The sequence below is a fragment of the Musa acuminata genome, chromosome BXJ2-10, assembly GCF_036884655.1.
Source record: "Musa acuminata AAA Group cultivar baxijiao chromosome BXJ2-10, Cavendish_Baxijiao_AAA, whole genome shotgun sequence".
Lineage (NCBI taxonomy): Eukaryota > Viridiplantae > Streptophyta > Magnoliopsida > Zingiberales > Musaceae > Musa > Musa acuminata.
This window is the reverse complement of record NC_088347.1, coordinates 29,172,078-29,193,737: the sequence shown is the minus strand read 5'-3', so window position 1 is coordinate 29,193,737 and position 21,660 is coordinate 29,172,078. Positions and strand designations below refer to the sequence as shown.

The following is a 21,660-nucleotide window of genomic DNA, read 5'->3' as shown; positions in this document are numbered from 1 at the left end:
GTTATAATACCAACAAGCATACTAGATGACAACCCAGTGCATGTTGCAGGATCTTTATGGTCCTTGTTTCCACACCCTGCAATACTCTCTTTCTGCTTGACTTGCTGCGATCTCATTCATGCATACGAGAAGTGAGGCACGAGTTTGAAGGTTGTGTTAGGATCCATGCATTCAGTGCATGCATGCATGATGATCCGATGGAGATCGAAGAGAATGGATGGACACTGAAGCAAGTTGTGCCTGTAGGTTTCCTGATGGCACACAACAGCAGGTGAGTCTTTTATCATCGAAAGAGAGATTGGTCTTGGTATGGTGTGTCCCTAAGAGCACATCAGACTCTGCAGTAAGCAATGACATGCGGTGTTGTCGGTCAGTCGTGGAAACTGTTTGTAGGATCACCAAAGAGCAAGAATAATGGAGAAAGGGTTGTCTTCTTCCTCTTACACTGCTTGATGATTAGAATATTAGGTGCCATGTGATCTCCTGCTCTTCGGAATCCATCCGACCGGCCATGAGACCAGTTGCGAAATCATTGACCAAAACGCATGCAGACAATCTTTCAATCCATCAGTTGTTGGTGACAGTGCCGATACTCTCAGAGGAATTCTATAGATAAACTACCCCGAGAAGAATTCTCCACTATCTCCGAAGAAACAAAAGATGACTGACAACGAAGATGAGGAGTCTGAAGATGTGAAAACATGCAAAAGTGTGTTTAGGTTTCCAAGATCTTGGAGAGTGAATGAATGCGAGAGACAACCGATAGCTATTTGATGCCAAGTAAATTCGGGTGAGATAAGCCTTGGATTCCATGCATTCCAAGTTCTCAGTCGAGCACATCATGGTTGGGCAAAGAACAAGATTGATCTTGTCAGAAGGATACTAAAAGGCACTATTAGTATTATTATTATTATTATTTCGAGTACATGAGCTTTCCAACTTTATTGATGTGCATCATATGGGTGATGAAAGTTTGTAGTGACCGAGTCATGTAATTACTTCAGAATATATATGCCAACAAGTTCTTCCTTCACATGCACCCCAACAAATGTTTTTGACTCATACAGGTTCCTGCGGGCCCTGCAACCAAACGCAGGACACAAAATTAAACTCCCAACACCTCCGAGACTGAACAGATTAAGGGAGACTTTGGCCTTCAAAAGGTGTTTTGGCTTGTGGAGCTTATCATTTGGTGGTTTTGCTCAATTTGCTAGCACATGGATGAGCAATGATAAGCCTTTCCTGCATCACCTATAGATTAATATTGTGTGTGTGAACTTCCCATAGATTAATGAAGTTTGTGTGTGTGTTTGTGTACCTAATCTTTTGATTTAACAACTACTTGGAATGCTCTTTACATGATTATTAGCAACACTAATAATGCCAGATAAAGTGGTGGTCAAGATGGCTTTGTGATGTCTTCCATGCCTCTCCATAACAAGCACCTCAGATGAGCCTAATGTGCAGTGTTCTTCATCATCAGGAAAGAATGTTTTGGATATGTTAACTAGTTTAATTTTCTGAAGAAGGTCTTCCATGTCATGGTTTGTAACACTACCACCAAGCTCTTATGAACATGGACTAATCCTAATATTGAGCATCCAAGATTCCACGAAAAGAAATGCAAGGGATAATATTTTCTGCAGGATACGATGAATTGATGATTAGCTTCTGAGATGCTTTGATGAATGCAGGCCAAGAACGAGGCAGTTGCCCACTGCAATATTGTAAGTCATGGCATCTGAAGGGAAGTGAGAGCACATGCTAATCATTTCCGGTGAGCCATGTAATCATGTTATGGCATTTGCTGTGGGATGGCCTCTCCTCATCATTAGCAACTCCATTCCATCAGAGAACAATCATCAGGCTTACATAAATGCAGGGGGGCCCATACCTGCGCTCTTTAATGCCGACCTCAGATCATGTTCTTCTTGCCCTGCCATAGATTTCCTACATTGCATCTTCTCCTCCTCCGACAGGAAAAGAACAGTTCCATTCCAGATTCTGAGTTTATTTGGGCATGAAGGGATCGACTTTGACAAGGTAACTGAGTTCATCAGTGGCACGGTGGATGGAGTCTACCATGAAAGTGATGATCACATACAATCCAAGTTACTAACTTAGAATCCACATTGACCATATGTGGACTCCACTCCCGATCAAAGAAAACATGGGCCGACCGTCAGAGAATATACATATCTATCCACCACCACCACCTCTTCTTGTATATAAGCCCCCCACCATGCAAACCTAATAATACACCTAAACATCATTGCTGGACTGCTCTTTCTCTTGGTAATGGGTTTCTCCTTCTTCTTCTCCTCTTCTTCCTCCTCTGCTTCTCCGGGCTCTGATGTCACTCAGGAGAAGAAAAGCAAACGCAGGACGCAGCAGGACAGCAGCAGCAGCAGCGAGAGCAACGGTAACGGCGCCAACAGCGCGAGCGCGGCTGGCGGTGGCATGAGGTACCTCGGCGTGCGTCGTCGGCCGTGGGGCCGGTACGCGGCGGAGATTCGCGACCCGGCGACCAAGGAGCGGCACTGGCTGGGCACCTTCGACACGGCGGAGGAGGCGGCCGTCGCGTACGACCGCGCCGCCCGCACCCTCCGCGGGGCCCGCGCGCGCACCAACTTCGCTTACCCAGACCTCCCGCCCGGCTCCTCCCTCACCCCCTTCCTCTCCCCCGACCTCCAGCCCCCGCCCTCCTCCTTCACCCTCTCCGCGCCATCGCCGATACAGGACTCCGGTCACCACGCCGCCGCCGCCTTCCCAGCTCTGGGAGGTCAGGGCGACTACAATGCTATTGCGGACAGTACAATCTCCGTCGACGGGACCCATTACTACTACCACAACCAGCAGCAGCACGAGGATGGGTTACAGTACACAGCCTCGACGCTGCCGGCGTCTCAGCCGGCGGTGGCGTTTCCTTGGGAGTCGAGTGGTGCTTCGGCAGCGGGCGAGGAGGACCTGGCGGCCATGTGGTGCGACCCGGGGGAGTTCGGCGGGTACGGCTCCCCGGCCTCGCACGGGATCTTCTTCGAGGAAGGCTACGTGCACAGTCCCCTGTTCGGGCCGATGCCGACGGTGGACGACGCCGCCGCAGACGGGTTCCAGCTCGGTGGCTCCTCCTCCTCCTCTTACTACTACTGACGAGTACGTAAAAGCTCGGGGTCTGCAGTTTGGTTGCGCGCCCGCCGGTGGACGTGGCGTTTTCCTTTTGGGTTTGGTCCGGTTTGGCTCTCTTCTCCTCTGGAGATTAGCTGGGGCCTTTTAAGAGTCTCTTCTCTTCCTCCTCCCTTTTAACGTTCTCTTCAAACTCCTCCCTCTGCATTGTATGTATTGCTTTCTATTGTCTCTCCAGTGATCCTTGTTGAGCTGTGATGGATGTTGTAATGAATTGGACATAAGATTCATATATATATATATATATATATATATATATATATATATATATATATATATATATATATATATATATATATATATATATATATATATATATATATATATGACTATTATTGACTTTAGTTTTGTATGCTGGTCTACCACATGGGCCTGAAATGTTCCAAGATTGGTAGATTTGACCGACCAAAGAATATCTAATGGAGGCATTTAAAGATTGAGAAGTGGAGTCTGCAAAGAAGGTTCCATGGCGGAGATGTGCAGTATGTGCCGATAGGAGGATGGGCTTCGGCATACAAGTGATGGGCTTTTAGGCTACCTGTCCAAGTATGCAAGCGATGCAAGTCTCCCACCATGACCGTTTCCGTCTCCTCCACGGCCACTGCAACACGCTCCGCTAACTCAAGTCCATCCATGCGTAGGCCACCGGCCTACGTCCTCACCCTCCTCATCCTCCCCCACCACCACCACCACCACCACCAAAGCCCCTCCTCCCTTCCTCCGGCCGCCGCCCTCATCGGCTATGCTCTTTCCCTCTTCCACAGCATCCCCAGCCCCTCCGCCTCCCCCGACAACCTCCTCATGAGAGCTCACACCCTTCTCTCCTCCCCTCTACCCGCCCTCCTCGTCTTCGCCCGCATGCGCCGCGCCGCCGTGAACCCCGACTCCCACGCCTTCCCCTTGGCCCTCCAGGCCTGCGCAACCTTCCGCTCCCCCGCCCTCGGCCGGGCCTTCCACTGCCAGGTCCTCAAGTTCGGCTTCGCCGCCGACTACTACGTCCGCAACAATTTGATTAGTGCGTACGCTCCATTCCACTCCATGCTTGAAGCCCAAGGCCTCTTCGACGAGTGCCCGTCGTCTCGTCACATCGTCACCTACAACACCTTGATGGACGGCTATGTCAAGGTCGCTGACATCGCGTTTGCACGTAAGCTTTTCGACGAGATGCCTGCAAGAGATGCGACGTCGTGGGGCACGTTCTTGGCAGGCTACTCGAAGGTGGCCCGGTTCGAGGAAGCGATCGAGCTCTTTGATGGGATGCTCGCGATAGGAACGGCGCCCGACGATGTTGCTTTGGTCTCGGCACTCTCTTGCTGTGCTCAACTGGGGAAGTTGGACCGAGGCGAAGCCATCCATGAGTACATCAAGAAGAACAGAGCTGAACTCAATGTCTATCTGTCCACGGGCCTGGTAGACATGTATGCAAAGTGCGGCTGCATTAGTGTTGCTACAGAGATCTTTGAGTCAACGCTATGGAAGAACTTGTTCACGTGGAATGCCATCATCGTTGGTCTAGCCATGCATGGGAACGGTGAGATGTCACTGGAGCACTTCAACAGAATGCGAGCTGTGGGTGTTCGGCCAGATGGGGTGACCTTCCTAGGAGTCTTGGTGGCTTGTAGCCGTGCAGGACTCGTTGATATGGCTCGGAGTCTCTTTGATGAGATGGAGAGCGTCTATGGTGTCGAACGGGAGCTCAAGCATTCGGATGCATGGCAGATTTGCTCGGACGGGATGATCAAGGAAGCGATGGAAATGATAGAAGGGATGCTAATGAAGGGCGATGCTTATGTGTGGGGAGGTGTGCTTGCGGGTTGCCGAATCCATGGGGGGAATGTGGAGATTGCAGAGGTTGCAGCACGGCATCTATTAGAAAGGAACCCTGGGGAGAGTGGGATCTACTCGATTATGGCTGATATATATGCTACTTCAAGGAGGTGGGAAGATGTTGCAAGGATTAGGAAGTTGATGGGCGACAAAGGATTGAAGAGAAAGAATGTTGGTCGTAGTTCTATTGAGGTGGATCATGAGACAGAGACAACAACAGCAGTTGTGGCTCTTTAAGTTCGTCGATCCGATAGGATAAGCCATCAAACTGCGTTTGGTGGGCTTCGATCTTTACTTGTTTGTTGCCTTTCTCGATATACTCAGAATAACGTTCAACAACGAATTTAACGGTTACGGTGACGTGGCATCTTTCCATTAGCCAAAGTAATTGGTATCATTGACACCGAGGTGTCGCCCGTGCCCTTATATTGATGGCAGCGCCCTTCTTTCATTCTCGTTGCCCCGGAAAGAGAGGCGAAGCGAGAGCGGCACTTTCGTTAAGATCCCAACGGCCGGTTGTCATTTGCCCCGGTCTTCCTCCCCGCAAGCTGATCCTGTCGCAGATGGCCGTGCCGTTCGTCCTCCTCCTGATCGCATCCTCCTTTCTCCAGATTTGGGCGTCCGATCCGGTGACTGGTTTTCTCGATGGATTGCTCTTATGTTTTTGTCGATCTGGGGGTTCTGAATTTGACGATTTTGTTCTCTTTGATTCAGTTGTACTATGAATCCTTTGACGAGCCCTTTGAGGGGCGGTGGATCGTCTCCAAGAAAGAGGATTACGAAGGTAAATAACATTTAACTCCAAATCCCTCTGTGTTCTCATCGTATATATTCCTGCATTCGTGTCTTTCCTTGGTTTGGACGACAAGATTTCATCTTTCGGATTGATTGATTGCGCATCATGATCTTCAGTGAATGGTTGGTTTTTCAGTTCGTTGATCTACGCAAGTTTATAAATTTATATACGAGTTTAAAATTAAGATAAGTGAGGCTGCAAAACTCCAAATTTCTGGAATATAAAAGGATAAATGTGCCTTTTGCAATAGCATTGTTATAATATATGCTAGATGGTCATTGGGAGTCTCAGTTTTTAATCGTAATGACATTGTGGCTTCTATACGCGGAATTGTAATTGTATATAAGTCATATTGGCTTGTATAAACTGGGATTTACGACCTTGTGCATGAAGAACTAAATGTTTAATTGTCTAATGAAAAGATTTGGCTGTTCTGTGAAGCTTTGAATTGTAAGCTCATGAGAGCTTTTTGAGTTGCATAACATGGAACATTTTTTTATTGTCGTGCATCACGAGTTCTATTTTCTAGCATTCTTGGCACTGAATTTAGTTTCACTTGTTTGCTTGGTGAAGCTTTGTGTGGCAAAAAACAGCTTAACAAACAACATTTTCCTCTGTTCTGTCATTTGTGAGACATTTCTGATCTTGGAGAACGTGCATTTTTTTGGGGAGACAATTTGCAGCCTTGTCTTTATTTTACAGAAAATTTGATTTGTTTGCACCTGCACATTGGCTTTTATCTCAGAGATTGATATATCCAGATGGCTACATCTGACTTGGCTTATTGATTGTGTTTGGTTTAACTTTTCAGCTTGAATCAAATCCAGACTATAGCCTTTCGATGAGATTATCAGGCTTTCATATTGTTTTAATCATCTTATATTTGCCACACAATATCAGCACTTGCAATGTAGAAAACAAAGAACAATCTTAAGTGAACTTTTCAATAATTTCAAACAGACCTCAAAAAGTCAAATGTCAATGGCAACTTCTTGAATATCTTGATTGCGTTAAAAATCAATTTAGTCAGATAGGATCTTCACGGGTTTCAAAGGAACACTCCAATGACCTTATTTTCTCTTCTTCCCATCTTTGGCATCCAGTCATTTATCTCTTACATAATTTGCTACTTTTGACAAGGATTGTGGAGACACTCTAAGAGTGATGGACATGAAGATTATGGGCTTCTTGTGAGTGAGAAGGGTAGGAAGCATGCAATAGTGAAGGAACTTGATGAACCTATCATTCTCAAGGATGGAACTGTCATTCTACAGTTTGAAGTTCGACTACAGAATGGACTTGAATGTGGAGGGGCATATCTAAAGTACCTCCGTCCTCAGAAAGCCGGATGGACTGCCAGGGAATTTGACAATGAGTCTCCATATACTATCATGTTTGGACCTGATAAGTGTGGAGGCACAGATAAGGTGCATTTCATTTTCCCGCACAAGAATCCTAAAACTGGACAGTTTGTGGAACATCATCTTAAGTACGCTCCAACTATCCCTTATGATAAACTCTCCCATGTCTATACTGCTATTCTGAAACCTGATAATGAGCTGAGAATTTTGATTGATGGAGAGGAAAGGCGAAAGGCAAATTTCTTATCTTCGGATGACTTTGAGCCAGCATTTATTCCACCCAAGACCATACCTGATCCTGATGATAAGAAGCCTGAGGACTGGGATGAGAGGACAAAAATTCCAGACCCTGATGCTGTAAAGCCAGATGACTGGGATGAAGACGCACCAGAGGAGATTGAAGATGAGGAAGCTGTCAAGCCGGAAGGGTGGTTGGATGATGAACCGGAGGAAATTGATGATCCTGGATCCATAAAACCGAAAGACTGGGATGACGAAGAGGATGGGGAATGGGAAGCAATAAAAATTGACAACCCAAACTGTGAAGCAGCACCTGGATGTGGAGAGTGGAAGAGACCAATGAAGAGGAATCCAGCGTACAAGGGAAAATGGCACGCTCCTTTAATTGACAACACAAACTACAAGGGCATCTGGAAGCCACGAGAGATAGATAACCCCGACTATTTTGAACTTGACAAGCCAGATTTTGAGCCAATAATTGCTATCGGTATTGAGATTTTGACAATGCAGGATGGCATTCTGTTTGACAATATTCTGATATCTAGGGATGAGAAGGTTGCTGAGTCATATAGAGCAGAGACATGGAAGCCTAAGTATGAAGTTGAGAAAGAAAAGGAGAAGGCTGAAGATGGTGCTGCTGGGTTTTCAGATATGCTTTCAGGTTTCCAGGTAATGTTTCACTTGTTTTCAGTTTTTTGTGCTAGCCTTGTTCTGTTTCTTCCGTTAAATTGACAGCATGTTAATTGTTGTCTTACTCTGTGGTTATTTCAGAAGAAAGTGTTTGATGTGCTTTACAAGATAGCAGACATCCCCTTCTTGGAGGCATACAAGAATAAAATTATTGTAAGTAGTAACTGTTCTTTTTCCTTGTAACTTTCCAGTCTTTTCGGGTAGTCTCATCTTTGTTGGAAGTCAGCGTTTTTTTTCTCTAAAAAGAAAATTAATTAGTTTTAGTGTTTCTTTTTCTTGTATTGCATCAAACAATTTATACTTGTTTAAGGTCTGATTTAATTTCTTATGCAGGATGCAATTGAGATGGGAGAGAAACAACCCAACCTCACTATTGGGATCCTGGTATCCATTGTGGTGGTTATAGTTACTGTTATATCCAGGGTTCTGTTTGGAGGAGAGAAACCCAAGGTGTGTCATTTTGGCTTTAATCCATCCTTACCTTTTGTTGACCTTTGCGCATTCTGCAGGCTCCTGCTGCACCTATCAGTGAAACTGAGATTGCTAGAGCTGGTAAAACTGAAGTTCCCGAAAGCAACAAAGAGGAAAAGGAGACGGACAAAGAAGATGAATCAGCCCCGCGCCCCAGGAGGTCCAGGAGGGAGACGTAGACCTGACATGTCTTGAATTTTTTGATCGTGTTGTTTATTTCTAGATTTAATCTTAAGTTGACCATGAGATTGAGGGAACCATTTTCCTCTTTCAAAATTTTGGGACATAATCTTCACACTTAAATATTTTATTCATCGTCATTCATTTTGTTAAGAACTCTCTCTTACGTGATTTATGGAAATCGATTTTTTTTTTTTTTTTGTAAGGCTACCTTGGTTATATATGCAGGTAGTTTTAGAGTTGTGGAAAACTAGGTTTTTCTTTTATATAAAAATGGATGTAGAATATTTATCTAATGCTTTGTCAAATTAAAATACTTGAAGGTGTTTGTTAGTATAGCTGATAAGAATTTTGATATTATTATCTTTTATTAAAAAATATTTATTCTATTTATAGACTGATGCAATTGAGGTATTATTATCAGCTGTTTTCTAATATTTTATACAATCTCTTTTAAAAAAAAAATATTTTCTTTGTCTTAAGTATAATTCTTAAACTTGGTTTTTGGTAGTCGTCCTTTAATATTATTCGCCTTTTGCTAAGTATGATTCTTAAATCTGGCTATGTTGGCTGCGGATCCTCGCTTTTAGATCCATAGCTTGTCGGATCCGGGCTCTGGTGGGCCAATCTGTATCCGATCCATTAAACACCTGGCCACGCGTCGACTCGTCATCGGATTGAATTCCCGCCGTTCGTTTCGATGTATAATAAATCATGATCGTACCTTTTCGATGCTTTCGTGTTTTCGCCGTCCGAGCGATCAAGCTTGTTCGACAACAGGGACCCGGAAGATGACATGGCATATTTCTATTGGGCTTATCAACGTGGCATCTCATACCATTGGCAGAAGCGAGTCAGTAGCAGACCTTTTATTGACGGTCGCGACCGGCATGCGTCTCGCTCTCTCATCGCCTCCTAAGCACGGAAGAAAGCGAGAGCGAGATCTGTTCCCGTGGGTGCATCTGCTCCGTCGGATCATTAGCTCTCTCATTTGCATCGTTCCCAATCGCGATCTTGCGCTAGGGTTCCTGCGGGATCCACTGTTTCCCTTCACGATGGGTGGAAGGAAGATGGCCGCGCCGCTGCTCCTTCTGCTAATCGCGTCCTCTCTCCTCCAGATTTGGGCGTCGGATCCGGTAATTCGTGCAGTCGGCGGATTGTTCTCGTAATCTTTGGTTTTTAGACTCAAAGTTTAAAGATTTGTGGCGTTTGATGCAGTTGTTCTACGAGTCGTTTGATGAGCCTTTTGAAGGGCGATGGATCGTGTCCGAGAAGGAGGACTACACAGGTATAACATTACCTCCAGATCTGTTGATGATCTCTTCGAAATGATATCCTTGCGCTCATGGAATAAAGAATTCGTCTTTTAGTTTTGTCTGTTTGCTTTTACAATCTTCTGATTGATCAGTGGTCACTGTTGCCAGATCTTTTCCACGAGGCGTTATATTAAGATATGTTAGTGGAACCTAAGAGATCTAGTACTTATGATAAACTAGTGGAAGCTCAGATTTATGGGACTCAAAGAGTCTAATGTGGATCAGCTTTATTACACTGTATATAATTGCTAATATTTTTGTGTTTATGATAAGCTGGTTCTGTGTAGGAAACAAACTGAGTAACGAAGGGCCCCACTCTTTTATTTTCTTGGAAAGGGTGTTGTTGGTTTGGTAGAGATGTCATATGCATTTTAAGTATCTTTGGTACCTAAGCGGTGGACTACTGGTTAGTTGTTAAGGAAAGGTTTACTATTGCTATGGCGAATTTGCTCAAGTAGTAGTATTTTTGAGTTGCAGACGCTAAAATATACTGTTTGGATTACATGATTCAGATCTACTACATTGCCTTAAATTGGTTGAATTAGTCTTGATTTGTTTGCTAGTGAAAATATTGGTTTTACAAAGTAAACCACCACTGAAACACTTTTTTATACTTTTGGTATGATTACGTGTCTTTAACTGAAAAATCTCCAGTGTTGGTGGATGTAATTTAGTATCTAAATGTCAGCTTGTCAGGGATATTCTCCTTACTTTGCACTTCTATGGAATTGCCACGATTTATCTCCTACCTTGATTTTGATATATTCAGTAAGGTAATTATGTTCTTGCTCATATTAATTTGTTCAAACATGGGCTATTGGTTGAACCTCCTTTAAGCTGGGATTTCCAGGAGGTGCTTCGTTGATTTTTGATTAATCACTTAAGGAACTTTCAAGTGTTGACTTGTTAAATTTTGGGTTGATTAAATGGTATGGTATTAGGTTGTTTTCTTCATGTATTCCTTATGAAAGGATACTGATCAACCTATCACAACTTGACTTTATAAGTTGGGCCCATTGACTATGAAAATTATCAACAATTAATTGATTATTTAGGACCTGAATGGATATTGGGCATTTTTTTAGTGTGAATGAATTCACAAACTTGGTTAAGACTATGTCGTCATCGGAAAAAATTGTGAATGATCCCCGTTTTGGACAAGTTCAACAGGGTTTTTTGTTTAGTTCTTTATTTTTTTTTAATTCCAGATATATCAATGCCTGATTACATCAATCTTAGATTTTGGTAGTGGTCATATCTTATTTATTAATTAGGTTGATGATAGATGATAACTGTTGATGGATAGAAAAGGAAGTTAGAGAGTTATGCAATACAGAGCTATAATATATATAGAAGAAACACCATCAAAATGTAAGCTAGTGAAAACAGAGTCATGATAAATATATAGAAGAAACTACTATCTGGAGATTGAATTATTGACTGTCTGGGCTCTTTTCACATGTTTTGGGTTTTTATTTCTGTTATGCCTTGATCAATATTTTGAATTTCTATATTTGTCTTTGTGGATATGATTACCTAATGTCAGTCACCTTTGGAACTTTTAGAAGAACTTGGTCATGTAAAAATCAATATAGTGAAAATGAAACTTGGTCACATAAAAATCAATATAGTGAAAATGAGTGTTATATGCTTAAATCTCTGTTTTCTGTACTAAATGAAATCTTTTGGTCCAAAGTTTTTGTTACCTCGATGTGTCCTGGCTGTGGTCAAATCCAATCACATATTTGTATTTTCCTTTTGTGTTCAATCATATGTTTTTTTAGAATCTTGTTAAGATGAGTTCTTTTGGTTACATTGTGGGTCCTGTTCTTGCATCAAAATTCTATGCTACTTTGGGCCCATGGCTCATTGATCAGTTTAATCTTGAAAATTATTTAATATAATTCTCAAAACCATTGAGAATCTGCTGGAAGTGTGTACTTTACCCTACATGTGCATGCTGTATGAGTGACATATATACGATAATCATAAAGGTGTTCTTTCCCATTGTGCACCTAAAGAATAGTATGTTGAATGTCAAATTTTGGATAATAGAAATGTCTTGTAAAACTGTGAGTTATCCAATGCTGTTGGTGACCATGTTATTGCTTCAGTCTCACTCTTCTTGGTATTGATTCCGGGGATCTGCTTTAGGTTTACTTCTATCTTTTGTTTCATCCAATCCATTGGTGCCCCATGTCTATTTTGTTACAGAGTTGTGTTTTGACTAGGTTTATGGAAACACTCTAAGAGTGATGGTCATGAAGACTATGGACTTCTTGTGAGCGAGAAGGCTAGGAAGTATGCAATAGTTAAGGAACTTGATGAACCTATCATTCTCAAGGATGGAACTGTCGTTCTACAGTTTGAGGTTCGACTACAGAATGGACTTGAATGTGGAGGGGCATATCTGAAGTACCTCCGTCCCCAGGAAGCTGGATGGACTTCCAAGGGATTTGACAATGATTCTCCATATTCTATCATGTTTGGACCTGATAAATGTGGATCAACGAATAAGGTGCATTTCATCCTTCAGCACAAGAATCCCAAAACTGGGAAGTTTGTTGAACATCACGTTAAGTACCCTCCATCTGTCCCATCTGACAAACTCTCTCATGTCTATACTGCTATTTTGAAACCTGATAATGAGCTGAGAATTCTGATTGATGGAGAGGAAAAGAAAAAAGCAAACTTCTTTTCTTCGGATGACTTTGAACCAGCTCTTATTCCACCCAAGACCATACCTGATCCTGATGATAAGAAGCCTGAGGACTGGGATGAGAGGGCTAAAATTCCAGACCCTGATGCTGTAAAGCCAGATGACTGGGATGAAGATGCACCAATGGAGATTGAAGACGAGGAAGCTGTCAAGCCGGAAGGATGGTTGGATGATGAACCTGAGGAAATTGATGATCCAGAAGCCACAAAACCAGAAGACTGGGATGATGAAGAGGATGGAGAATGGGAAGCACCGAAAATTGACAACCCAAAGTGTGAAGCAGCACCTGGCTGTGGAGAGTGGAAGATGCCAATGAAGAGGAATCCAGCATATAAGGGAAAATGGCATGCACCTTTGATTGATAACCCGAACTACAAGGGTATCTGGAAGCCACAGCAGATAGACAACCCTGATTATTTTGAGCTTGACAAACCAGATTTTGAGCCAATTACTGCTATCGGTATTGAGATATGGACAATGCAGGATGGCATTCTCTTTGACAATATTCTGATAGCTAGTGATGAGAAGGTGGCTGAGTCATATAGGATGGAGACATGGAAGCCTAAATATGAAGTTGAGAAAGAAAAGCAGAAGCCTGAAGATGCTTCTGTATCTTCAGATGGCCTTTCAGGTTTCCAGGTGATGTCTTTATTCCACCAGCTTGGTAGTGTTAAATTATATAGTTGCTTGAGTTTGTTTGTTTTTTGCTTATGGGTGTCTTAAATATTATTGCAGAAGAAAGTATTTGATGTTCTTTACAAGTTTGCAGACATTCCCTTCTTGGAGTCCCACAAGATCAAAATTATTGTGAGTTCCAATTGGTCTTTTCCTGGTCTACGTTACAAACTGTTCTAGGAGTAGCTTTTGTTGCTATTTCAACTAGCTGACAATCATCTGCATAATGTGACTAGAAACTTAAGTGCTTGTATATGTCTCTTGTCATTTTCTTCCCACAAGTCACCATGTTTTTAAAACTCTTGTTTACCTGTTTTTTGTTATTGTATTTCATTTATCAACTAAGTCCTTTTTGTGATTTCCCACAAATCTTTATTTGTAGGATGTCATTGAGAAGGCAGAGAAACAACCTAACCTCACTATTGGGATCCTGGCATCCATTCTGGTGGTAATTCTTACTGTCATATTCAGGATTCTATTTGGCGGGAAGAAGCCTCAGGTGAGTTATTTCAGTATTCTTCGGGCTTCTTCATTTGCTTCCATGTTCAGCTTAACATGAGATTATCCTTTTGAAACCATTTCACATTTTACAGGCCCCAGTTGCACCAACCACTGAAACTAACAACTCTGGAGCTGCCGAGACTGAAGCTACAGGAGGCAGCGAGGAGAAAGAGGAGAACGAGAAAGATGATGCATCAGCCCCGCGCCCCAGGAGATCTAGGAGGGAGACATAAGGCAGCCAGGTCTCAGATTTTGAATGAGGTATTCGTTTTAGGTGTTTTCCATTCGAGCGGGTGTGAGGCTTGTGAACCAATGTCATTGGCTGAAAGCAAAACAGACTCGCATTTTTTGCCTCCCTAGCTTGTGTTTTCTGGTCAGAGTGAGTTCAGGCGTAATCTTATTGTACTTGTAAGTCTTCAAAGGATCTTTATGGCTCGGTTATCCTCTTAGGAACTCCTTTGAGTACTATGGAAAATCAACTTCTCGTAGAATGTGCTTGGTTTGCTTGGGTATTAGTTGCGCGAACAATCTTTCTTCAGGCGAGGACATATTTGATTGGTCTGCTACTTTGGATGTCTCCGAATGCAGCAGTTCATTTCTGCGATTGCTGCCAGCCGGGATTATTGTTGCCGAGTGACTTCTAATAATTTACGGAGTAGGGATTTTTTATTGAATATTTTTTTTAAGAAGTCGAGATATATTTCGTCACGGCTTCTCTTTTCTAGTAACAAAGAATCTAATAAATAATGATACCGATCGATTTTGAATTTTTGTGAGCGACTGTCCGTCGTACTACACACATTGATTCTATTGTGATTTGGGACCTTTGTAATTGCATCTATTTTTCTTGTCTATGTTACGAGGAGGGGAACTCAGCGACCGTTCCCGTGTTTTCTTCCACGGCAGCCTCGTCCTTCCGGCAAAGGGGGCCCGCGCGGCCCACCTCGCTCATCGATGTCCAAGTGCCTAGCCGAGGACCGGGCGACCACCAGCATCGCCCTCGGTTTCGACGTCTTCGGCGTCCAGATTCAAAATCCGGGCGAGACCGACGGGTTCTGGTGCCCGCCAGGGCTGACGTCAGGCAGGACCAGGCTGGAGCGATTCGACTTGCAGAATTCGGCCTGCGACGATAAGAAGCCCGATTGTGCCTTCGCGCCCGCCGTCTACGGTGGGCCGAATGGCGTCCTGGCGCAGCTGCTGGAGCCAAGGCGTGGTTTGAGGACCAGGCGTACGAGATCGATTCTGCTGCAGTCTGGGAAGTCCTCAGGGATGCAGATGAAGCTCGTGGATTTTGCTCATGTCGCGGAGGGAGATGGGAGTCGTCGGTGACAATTCCTTGGACGGATTGTGCTCACTACTAATTAAGTTTCTCTTCCACATTCTCACTGACCACGAAGCGGGACAGCTGGGACTCGGACAAAGTCTAGTTAAGCTTCGAGAACATTGGCAATTCGATGCCTTCGACTTGGACCATTCACGAGACGACTCCTAAAATTGCTGGTTAGCCAAGTTATTTCTCCAAGAGTTTAATTCAGTGTTATTTGTATACTCCAGCTGTTCATATTCTGAGCATACAGTCAGATCCTTATCAGAACACTTGGCATGTAGCTTCGTGTCATGGTTTTTGCCCTAGACAGACTCATCCATTTCGACTGATTTGGTATCTTCGTACTCTGATGTTCAATTCTTGCAGTTTTGCTGTTTCGTTAACGTAGAATTCTCTCTTTGGTTCACAATGAATTTTTAATGCTATTGATGTCTACTCAATAAAGTTTTATCGTTTTGAAATCAGTATGGATTAAGTACTTTCTTGTATCCGTCTCCTTTGGGACCTTGCAATGATGGCCCTTACCTTTTAAGCAACAATGCCATGTTACAAACCGGTAAATAGGTGTTTCCTTTTTCTTGCAAATATTCCATCTCTCTCTAAAACTCAACAAATAAATGCTAACTTAATCGCTATTTTGGTCTTATCAATGATCTTAGTTCTACTTCTTGTTGATTGTCATGACATGAATTGGGATTATAATTGGTGCCTAGCTAATTGATACATGAGCTGAAGAGCTGCTATGTATTACTTAACATGCCAATGGTACATTTTTGATAATTTATATGTATAACATGTGTGCATACATAAACAGACCCATAATATTATAAGAAAACCTGAAATTCTGGATTCCCAAAATGCTTATGGATCAAAATTCTTTTCTCATAAGTTAGTTACCTTTAAATACCCAAAGCTCAATATTTAATGACTCGAAATGTAAAACGAGTTTTCTAATGACTAGCGTTGAGAATTTGTGTCATGTCAAGGTGAAACCTGTCTTTTAGCAACTGGCGGGGTTGGTATGGAGGTAACTTCTGCAAATCTACAAACAACGATATGGACATTATGGTGTTGATTTAAATAGGTCATAAATTAATTAAGTGGCTTCTGTTTGCATCAACTACATTTGTCATAGAGTTTAATTGATTTCTCTCACTTCTCTGTTTGATCCAACATGGTTTGACTTAATTTTGGCATGTAGAAAGGAAACTGATCGTATTTGGAACTTTTATGTTTATATAAAGTCTCCATATCAAGATTTTTAGAATAAAGAATGACAGTTTCTTACTTACTGTACCTGTGAATTTTTCTTTCTTCTTACCATCTCTATGCTGACAGGTTTGATAATGAGAAGTCCCTTTTTGGTGACTCCATAATGTCATGAAACTGAATACGCTACAAAAGAACTCGGTATAAGTGTATCTGAATCTTTTGAGTTACAGTTCATCTCATTTCCTATTCAATTAGCAAGTTCACATGGTGACAGTGATGGCTTTACTGGTATTTTTAAGTTAGGAACATTTTGTACCTCAGATTTTTTTTATCTTCTATGCATATCTAGATTGGCACCCTAATACCCAGGTTTAGGATTCATGTTCACTAAAGACTGCAATTATAGAAAACTACTTGATTCCATTAAAAAAATAATTGGAACAAACATGAGTCTAGTTGCAAGAATATGTCTATTGGTACTAATTTCAGTTTGTACAAGTGATTTCTGTTACCACTGTTTATCACTTCACAATTCTCACACGTGACAAGTCCATGAAAGCTGCAGATGATTGCTGCATCAAAGGAAATCCTTGTGATGTCTACTATAACTCAGGCAACTGTAGTTATTGACAAGGGTGAAAATTAAAATGTCTCTCTTTGTGAGTCAATTTTCCAATAGTGAAGGTTATCTTGATGAACTATTATCAAATAATCATATCGAGAAAAAGAATGCTAATATTCTTGGTCTCTTAAGCATAGGATATACATTAATCCATCTTTAAATGTTCGTCTTCAGATCTCAGTTACACTGTTTATCACTTCATAAATTCCCATATTTGACAGTCATAAGTTCATGGAAGCTGCAGAGGCTTGCTGTATCGGAAATCCTCGCCCATTTCTGATATAACACAGGCAAATGAGGTAGTTGTTGGCAGAGGTGAGATGTTTTTCTCTTTGTGAGACAATTTTCCATATTTAGATGATTCTATTATCAATGCTTTTGGCCTCTTAAGTATGAATCTGTATTTAAATGTTTTTCTTCAGATTGAACCGAGAGACTGCAATCCTCTCCAGCATGAAAGTGGTTTTCATCTTAAACTGAACTGACTGGTAAAGACGAGCTTGCAATTTGGGTAAATTCATCTATTATTGCTAGCTGGAGTGGGTACTCTTTTAATTTGCAGTCATTAAAAAAAAAAAAAATTTCCTAGCAACTAAATGCATTTACACATTTATTTCATTTAATATCTAGTTCTGTGTTCTTCCATAGATTTCAAATATTAAGTATTATGCTTTTAGACTCATAAACCATGCTAGTTAACCAAGAAATGAGCTGATTAGATGACTTACATGTAACTAAATTATCTTTAAAAAATGCATCTTCTTATCTCTATAGTAAAACTTGTCTTCTCTGTCAATTGCTTTGATGAATTGAATGGTAGCTATTCACTCACTGGTATATTTAATAACAAGACTAAAACCTGAAATCTAAGGGTTCAGATATGGCTTCAGGTGAGACAAATCAAGAGTTCTGGAGTATTTGGAAGCCCCAAAACAAAAAAAATCACAGTCAAAGTACATATCGATCTTAACGAATTTCTTGAACAGGCAGATCAAAAGCCATTGATGACTTCTGATTAACCAGAGGTTGAAAGTGAAGCAGAGGGTGACCATAGACTTCGTTTTTGGAGACTTTTAAAGTAGCTTTGGAAGTCATGCTTGCATAATGCTGACATACACAGATACATATAATCATAAATAAAAGTCATATATGCAACTAAAGTTGGGCACCTATAAAAACTATCACTGGATGAACTATGTTGATATTGCCATTCCTGGAGTTGAAAATGCTACTCCATCATATTACAATTCTTTAGGAAAAATATCTTCTTGTTCTTGTGTGCTTTTAAATTTATCTTTCAGTTTTTAATTGTAGCTTGGATTTTGTTTAGTCTGTATGACATCAAAACTGCAGGTGGTTCTAAAATTATCAATCTCTGTTTCTCTTTTAAGGATATAACTGCTTAGCTCTTTCCTTGAATGATACATGAACCTAATCCAAGTACATCAAATATCTTGCCTTGCTAGTCGATTAAAAAAGGGTGTAGGGTTTGTGATACCCAAGAATGGCAATATGGCCTATCGGTCTAGAGCAATCATGTCCACTTAGGTCTGGATAACCACCAAACCTTTTGAAAACCACTAAACTTGCTTCATGGATTTGGTGAAACTTTCTCAAGGATATCAATCATTAAGCAGTTCCTTTTTCTTTGCATGTTAACATAAAAGATAGTCTTTGTACAGGGACCTAACCTAACTAAGTGACACAAAACTTCATATATTAGGTTATCACTTAGCATTTTAGCTTCTGGGTTTCCTTTCCTATAATTTATTTGAATTGCATGGTTTGCTTTGGTGACTGTTTGATATTGCATCAAGTTTTTTTTTTTTTTTTCTGTTCTTGGTTCTGTAAAGGCTTGTTTATTGCTTGCACTAACTCGTGGGATGTCACCATCATATAGTGTGGCTGTCAGTTCAACATGTGAAGGCTGATCGGGATGCAGAGTCTATGGAGTTGGCAGAAGACACTTACCCTGGTGATATTGTCCTAACTTCTCAAGTCACATTTGATAGGTTGTGGTCATTAATAGTGTCGTATTGGTTACAATATAATGTCATCGCAGTATATCCTTGTAGCAGTCATTAAACTCTTACCAGGCTCTGTTTCTATCTCTAGGGAAATAAGAGGAAAAAGTTGGTGAATGATTAGTATGTTCGCAAAAGCTGCCACATACCTTAGTAGTAAGATTTAGATAATTGATGAGGATATGAATCTTTATTTTTTGGTTGAAGTGTCATCACATGTATTAGCATTTCTCTTCTCCTTTAAGATGGCATCTAAATTTGTCCAAAATCATTCCACATTTCTACATGAAAATTTCAGGTCCCAGTAAGTGGCCAATATCAAATCATATAATGTTAAGATTAGCTGTATTGGCATCAAATACACGAGGATCTGTTCAGTTACTGACTTAGCCGAGGTGAACTTTCCAGGATGAACTCTTGTCAATCTGATGAGTTTCTTCTGTGTATCTAATCATCGCAAAGAACAAGAGAAGCTGTGGGCTGAAGGTGTACTCTCCTCTTGTTTTCTTGCAGATCACTTGAGAATATAGTGCAATCCAAGTCAGCACGCAGATCGTAATGGTGCCCATCAAGATCGTATGAATACAACGGAACACCTACAACCTTACCGGAGGAACTTCCTGCTTGAGGAAGCCGTAAGAATTCCATTCTCCTTCTTGACATAATATTAGCACTTTATACCTGAGTTTGACATAGACATAGATAAAATGTTGCCTGCTGGGCATAATATATCATTTCTATATTATGCCTGTTGAATCTCGTATTTTGATGATGAAACTACTTGATATATGTTTATGATTTAATCTGCGTTTTGAGTGACGCAGGATGCTTCGATCAGGATGAGACAATTAAAGCAGGATAATCATGTTGTGCCGAAGGAACATGTCAGAAGATTGGACGTCGGGCCGGTGGATCAGTCGACATATCGACAGAAGGCTTCGGGCCGTAAACTCGGGCATCGGGCCAAGAAGAGCGGGTATTGTGCCAAGGATATCGGAGTTGCGGAGTCAACTGGCCGATTGGGCAATAGGCTGCACGAGAGGACGATGCGCCGAAGAATCGGACGAAGCGTCGAGGGACCAATGACATGTCGGACAACTTGGTTAATTGCTTAGGATTAATTGTCTCGATTGAAGTTTTGTTTTGTTGTGCAGGATTAACTACGATAAGAGTAAGACAAGCAGCAGGTGTTGCGCCGGAGTCAAGATCAGGATCACGTTGGGAGTTCGAGAGTTCGACGGAAGTTCGGACGGTGTCGGAGGTTCAGCGTGAACAGATCCGAGAAGTCCAGAAGCTTGCCAAGCGAAGCTCGTCGGAACTCGCCAAGTGGATCGTCGCAAGTCCAGGAGTATGCCGGATGTCCGCAGAAGGATCACCGAGGGTTATCGGTTGATCGACGGAAGTTGGCCGGAAACTCGCCGGAAGAAGCGATTGACGCATCGGAGCAAAGCTGCAGAAGTTGTCTTAGAGTTAATCGTAGTTAGCATGATGATTAAGCATGAAAATGGGAGGTGATCCCATTAGCTTAATCTTGGGGCAATTGGGCCCCTGAAAAGATTCAAAGTGGGCCGAATGGAGTGAACCATTCGGACCCTGATTGCACCAGGAGGTGCAACCGCCCCAGCCAAGAGGTGCAACCGCCTGGGCTGTGGGGTTGGGAGGTGCAACCGCCCCAGCCAGGAGGTGCAACCGCCAGGGCTGCGAGGCTGGGAGGTGCAACCGCCCCAGCCGAGAGGTGCAACCGCCCAGAGCTCAGTCTTCGAGCTAGACTGGGCGGTGCAACCTCCTCTGCCAAGAGGTAGCACCGCCAGAGCTCAAGTTTCGAGCTCTGCCAGGCGATGCAACCACCGAGCTCAGTCTTCGAGCTCTGGCAGAGAGGTGCATCAGCCTGAGCTCAGTCTCGAGCTCTGCCAGGTGATGCATTCACCGAGCTCAGTCTTCGAGCTCTGGCAGAGAGGTGCATCAGCCTGAGCTCAGCTTGGAGCTCTGCCAGGTGATGCAACCACCGAGCTCAGTTTCGAGCTCTGCCAGGTGATGCAATCACCAAGCTCAGTCTTCGAGCTCTGCCAGGTGATGCAACCATCGAGCTCAGTCTTCGAGCTCTGGCAGAGAGAAGCAATCGCCTGAGCTCAGTCTTCGAGCTCTGCCAGGCGGTGCCACCTCTCCAGTCAAGAGGTGCAACCGCCTGATCCCAGAATTCTGGGATTTGATCGATTTGATCGTTTTGAGCTCGAATTTTGAATTGGGTTGGGGCCTATAAATACCCCACCCATTCAGCACTGAAAAGATACAGACCTACATCGAAATCTTGATCTTTTCTATGATTCTAAGAAGCTCAAAAGTGTTGTAAAGCCTTTAAGTCTCCTCCTTCTGTTCTTCAAGTTTTCAGTTGTAAAGTGAGGAGAGAAAGGTCTGTAAAGGTTGTCTCCTGAGCCTGTCAAAAGGAGAGAAATTGTAAAAGGGAAGTTTGGCCTTCGCCCATTGAAGGAAGGCACCTAGTTGACGTCGGCAACCTC

The 21,660-nt window shown here is 42.5% G+C and overlaps 5 protein-coding genes and 1 long non-coding RNA gene across 7 annotated transcripts; all 6 read left to right on the top strand.

Moving 5' to 3' along the window:
- The first annotated feature begins 2,163 nt into the window (after nt 1-2,163).
- LOC103969790 (ethylene-responsive transcription factor LEP-like) lies at nt 2,164-3,333 on the top strand. Its single transcript, XM_009383438.3, has one exon. The coding sequence runs from the start codon at nt 2,299-2,301 to the stop codon at nt 3,148-3,150; it is 852 nt and encodes a 283-aa protein (XP_009381713.2). The 5' UTR covers nt 2,164-2,298; the 3' UTR covers nt 3,151-3,333.
- A 423-nt stretch (nt 3,334-3,756) lies between these two features.
- On the top strand, nt 3,757-5,247 carry LOC135625759 (pentatricopeptide repeat-containing protein At5g61800-like). Its single transcript, XM_065130849.1, has one exon. It carries the CDS (start codon nt 3,757-3,759, stop codon nt 5,245-5,247), a length of 1,491 nt encoding a protein of 496 aa, XP_064986921.1.
- A 44-nt stretch (nt 5,248-5,291) lies between these two features.
- LOC135625646 (calnexin homolog 1-like) lies at nt 5,292-8,913 on the top strand. Of its 2 annotated transcripts, XM_065130708.1 has the most exons (6): nt 5,292-5,639; nt 5,725-5,794; nt 6,947-8,076; nt 8,179-8,250; nt 8,431-8,547; nt 8,607-8,889. In XM_065130708.1, exons 1-6 carry the CDS (start codon nt 5,442-5,444, stop codon nt 8,745-8,747), a joined length of 1,728 nt encoding a protein of 575 aa, XP_064986780.1. In that variant the 5' UTR covers nt 5,292-5,441; the 3' UTR covers nt 8,748-8,889. The 2 variants fall into 2 exon arrangements, with proteins under 2 accessions (XP_064986780.1, XP_064986779.1); XM_065130707.1 differs by having other exon boundaries at nt 8,431-8,913.
- A 728-nt stretch (nt 8,914-9,641) lies between these two features.
- On the top strand, nt 9,642-14,450 carry LOC135624984 (calnexin homolog). The gene is made up of 6 exons (XM_065129160.1): nt 9,642-9,884; nt 9,967-10,036; nt 12,296-13,422; nt 13,519-13,590; nt 13,841-13,957; nt 14,052-14,450. Exons 1-6 carry the CDS (start codon nt 9,804-9,806, stop codon nt 14,190-14,192), a joined length of 1,608 nt encoding a protein of 535 aa, XP_064985232.1. The 5' UTR covers nt 9,642-9,803; the 3' UTR covers nt 14,193-14,450.
- A 463-nt stretch (nt 14,451-14,913) lies between these two features.
- On the top strand, nt 14,914-15,288 carry LOC135625757 (inositol polyphosphate multikinase beta-like). Its single transcript, XM_065130848.1, has one exon. It carries the CDS (start codon nt 14,914-14,916, stop codon nt 15,286-15,288), a length of 375 nt encoding a protein of 124 aa, XP_064986920.1.
- A 2,362-nt stretch (nt 15,289-17,650) lies between these two features.
- Nucleotides 17,651-20,274, top strand: LOC135624986 (uncharacterized). Its single transcript, XR_010491861.1, has 3 exons — nt 17,651-19,539; nt 19,658-19,779; nt 19,969-20,274. It is a non-coding gene; the product is annotated as an uncharacterized LOC135624986 (long non-coding RNA).
- Nucleotides 20,275-21,660: the final 1,386 nt, after the last annotated feature.

Bases quoted from the DNA above. Each gene is read 5' to 3' on its own strand.
- LOC103969790 (XM_009383438.3), top strand. From the start codon at position 2,299: ATGGGTTTCTCCTTCTTCTTCTCCTCTTCTTCCTCCTCTGCTTCTCCG.
- LOC135625646 (XM_065130707.1), top strand. From the start codon at position 5,442: ATGGCAGCGCCCTTCTTTCATTCTCGTTGCCCCGGAAAGAGAGGCGAA. The intron at 8,077-8,178 runs GTAATGTTTCAC...TGGTTATTTCAG, and splicing joins ATATGCTTTCAGGTTTCCAG to AAGAAAGTGTTTGATGTGCT. The intron at 8,251-8,430 runs GTAAGTAGTAAC...TTTCTTATGCAG, and splicing joins CATACAAGAATAAAATTATT to GATGCAATTGAGATGGGAGA.
- LOC135625757 (XM_065130848.1), top strand. From the start codon at position 14,914: ATGTCCAAGTGCCTAGCCGAGGACCGGGCGACCACCAGCATCGCCCTC.
- LOC135625759 (XM_065130849.1), top strand. From the start codon at position 3,757: ATGACCGTTTCCGTCTCCTCCACGGCCACTGCAACACGCTCCGCTAAC.
- LOC135624984 (XM_065129160.1), top strand. From the start codon at position 9,804: ATGGGTGGAAGGAAGATGGCCGCGCCGCTGCTCCTTCTGCTAATCGCG. The intron at 9,885-9,966 runs GTAATTCGTGCA...CGTTTGATGCAG, and splicing joins AGATTTGGGCGTCGGATCCG to TTGTTCTACGAGTCGTTTGA. The intron at 10,037-12,295 runs GTATAACATTAC...TGTTTTGACTAG, and splicing joins CGAGAAGGAGGACTACACAG to GTTTATGGAAACACTCTAAG.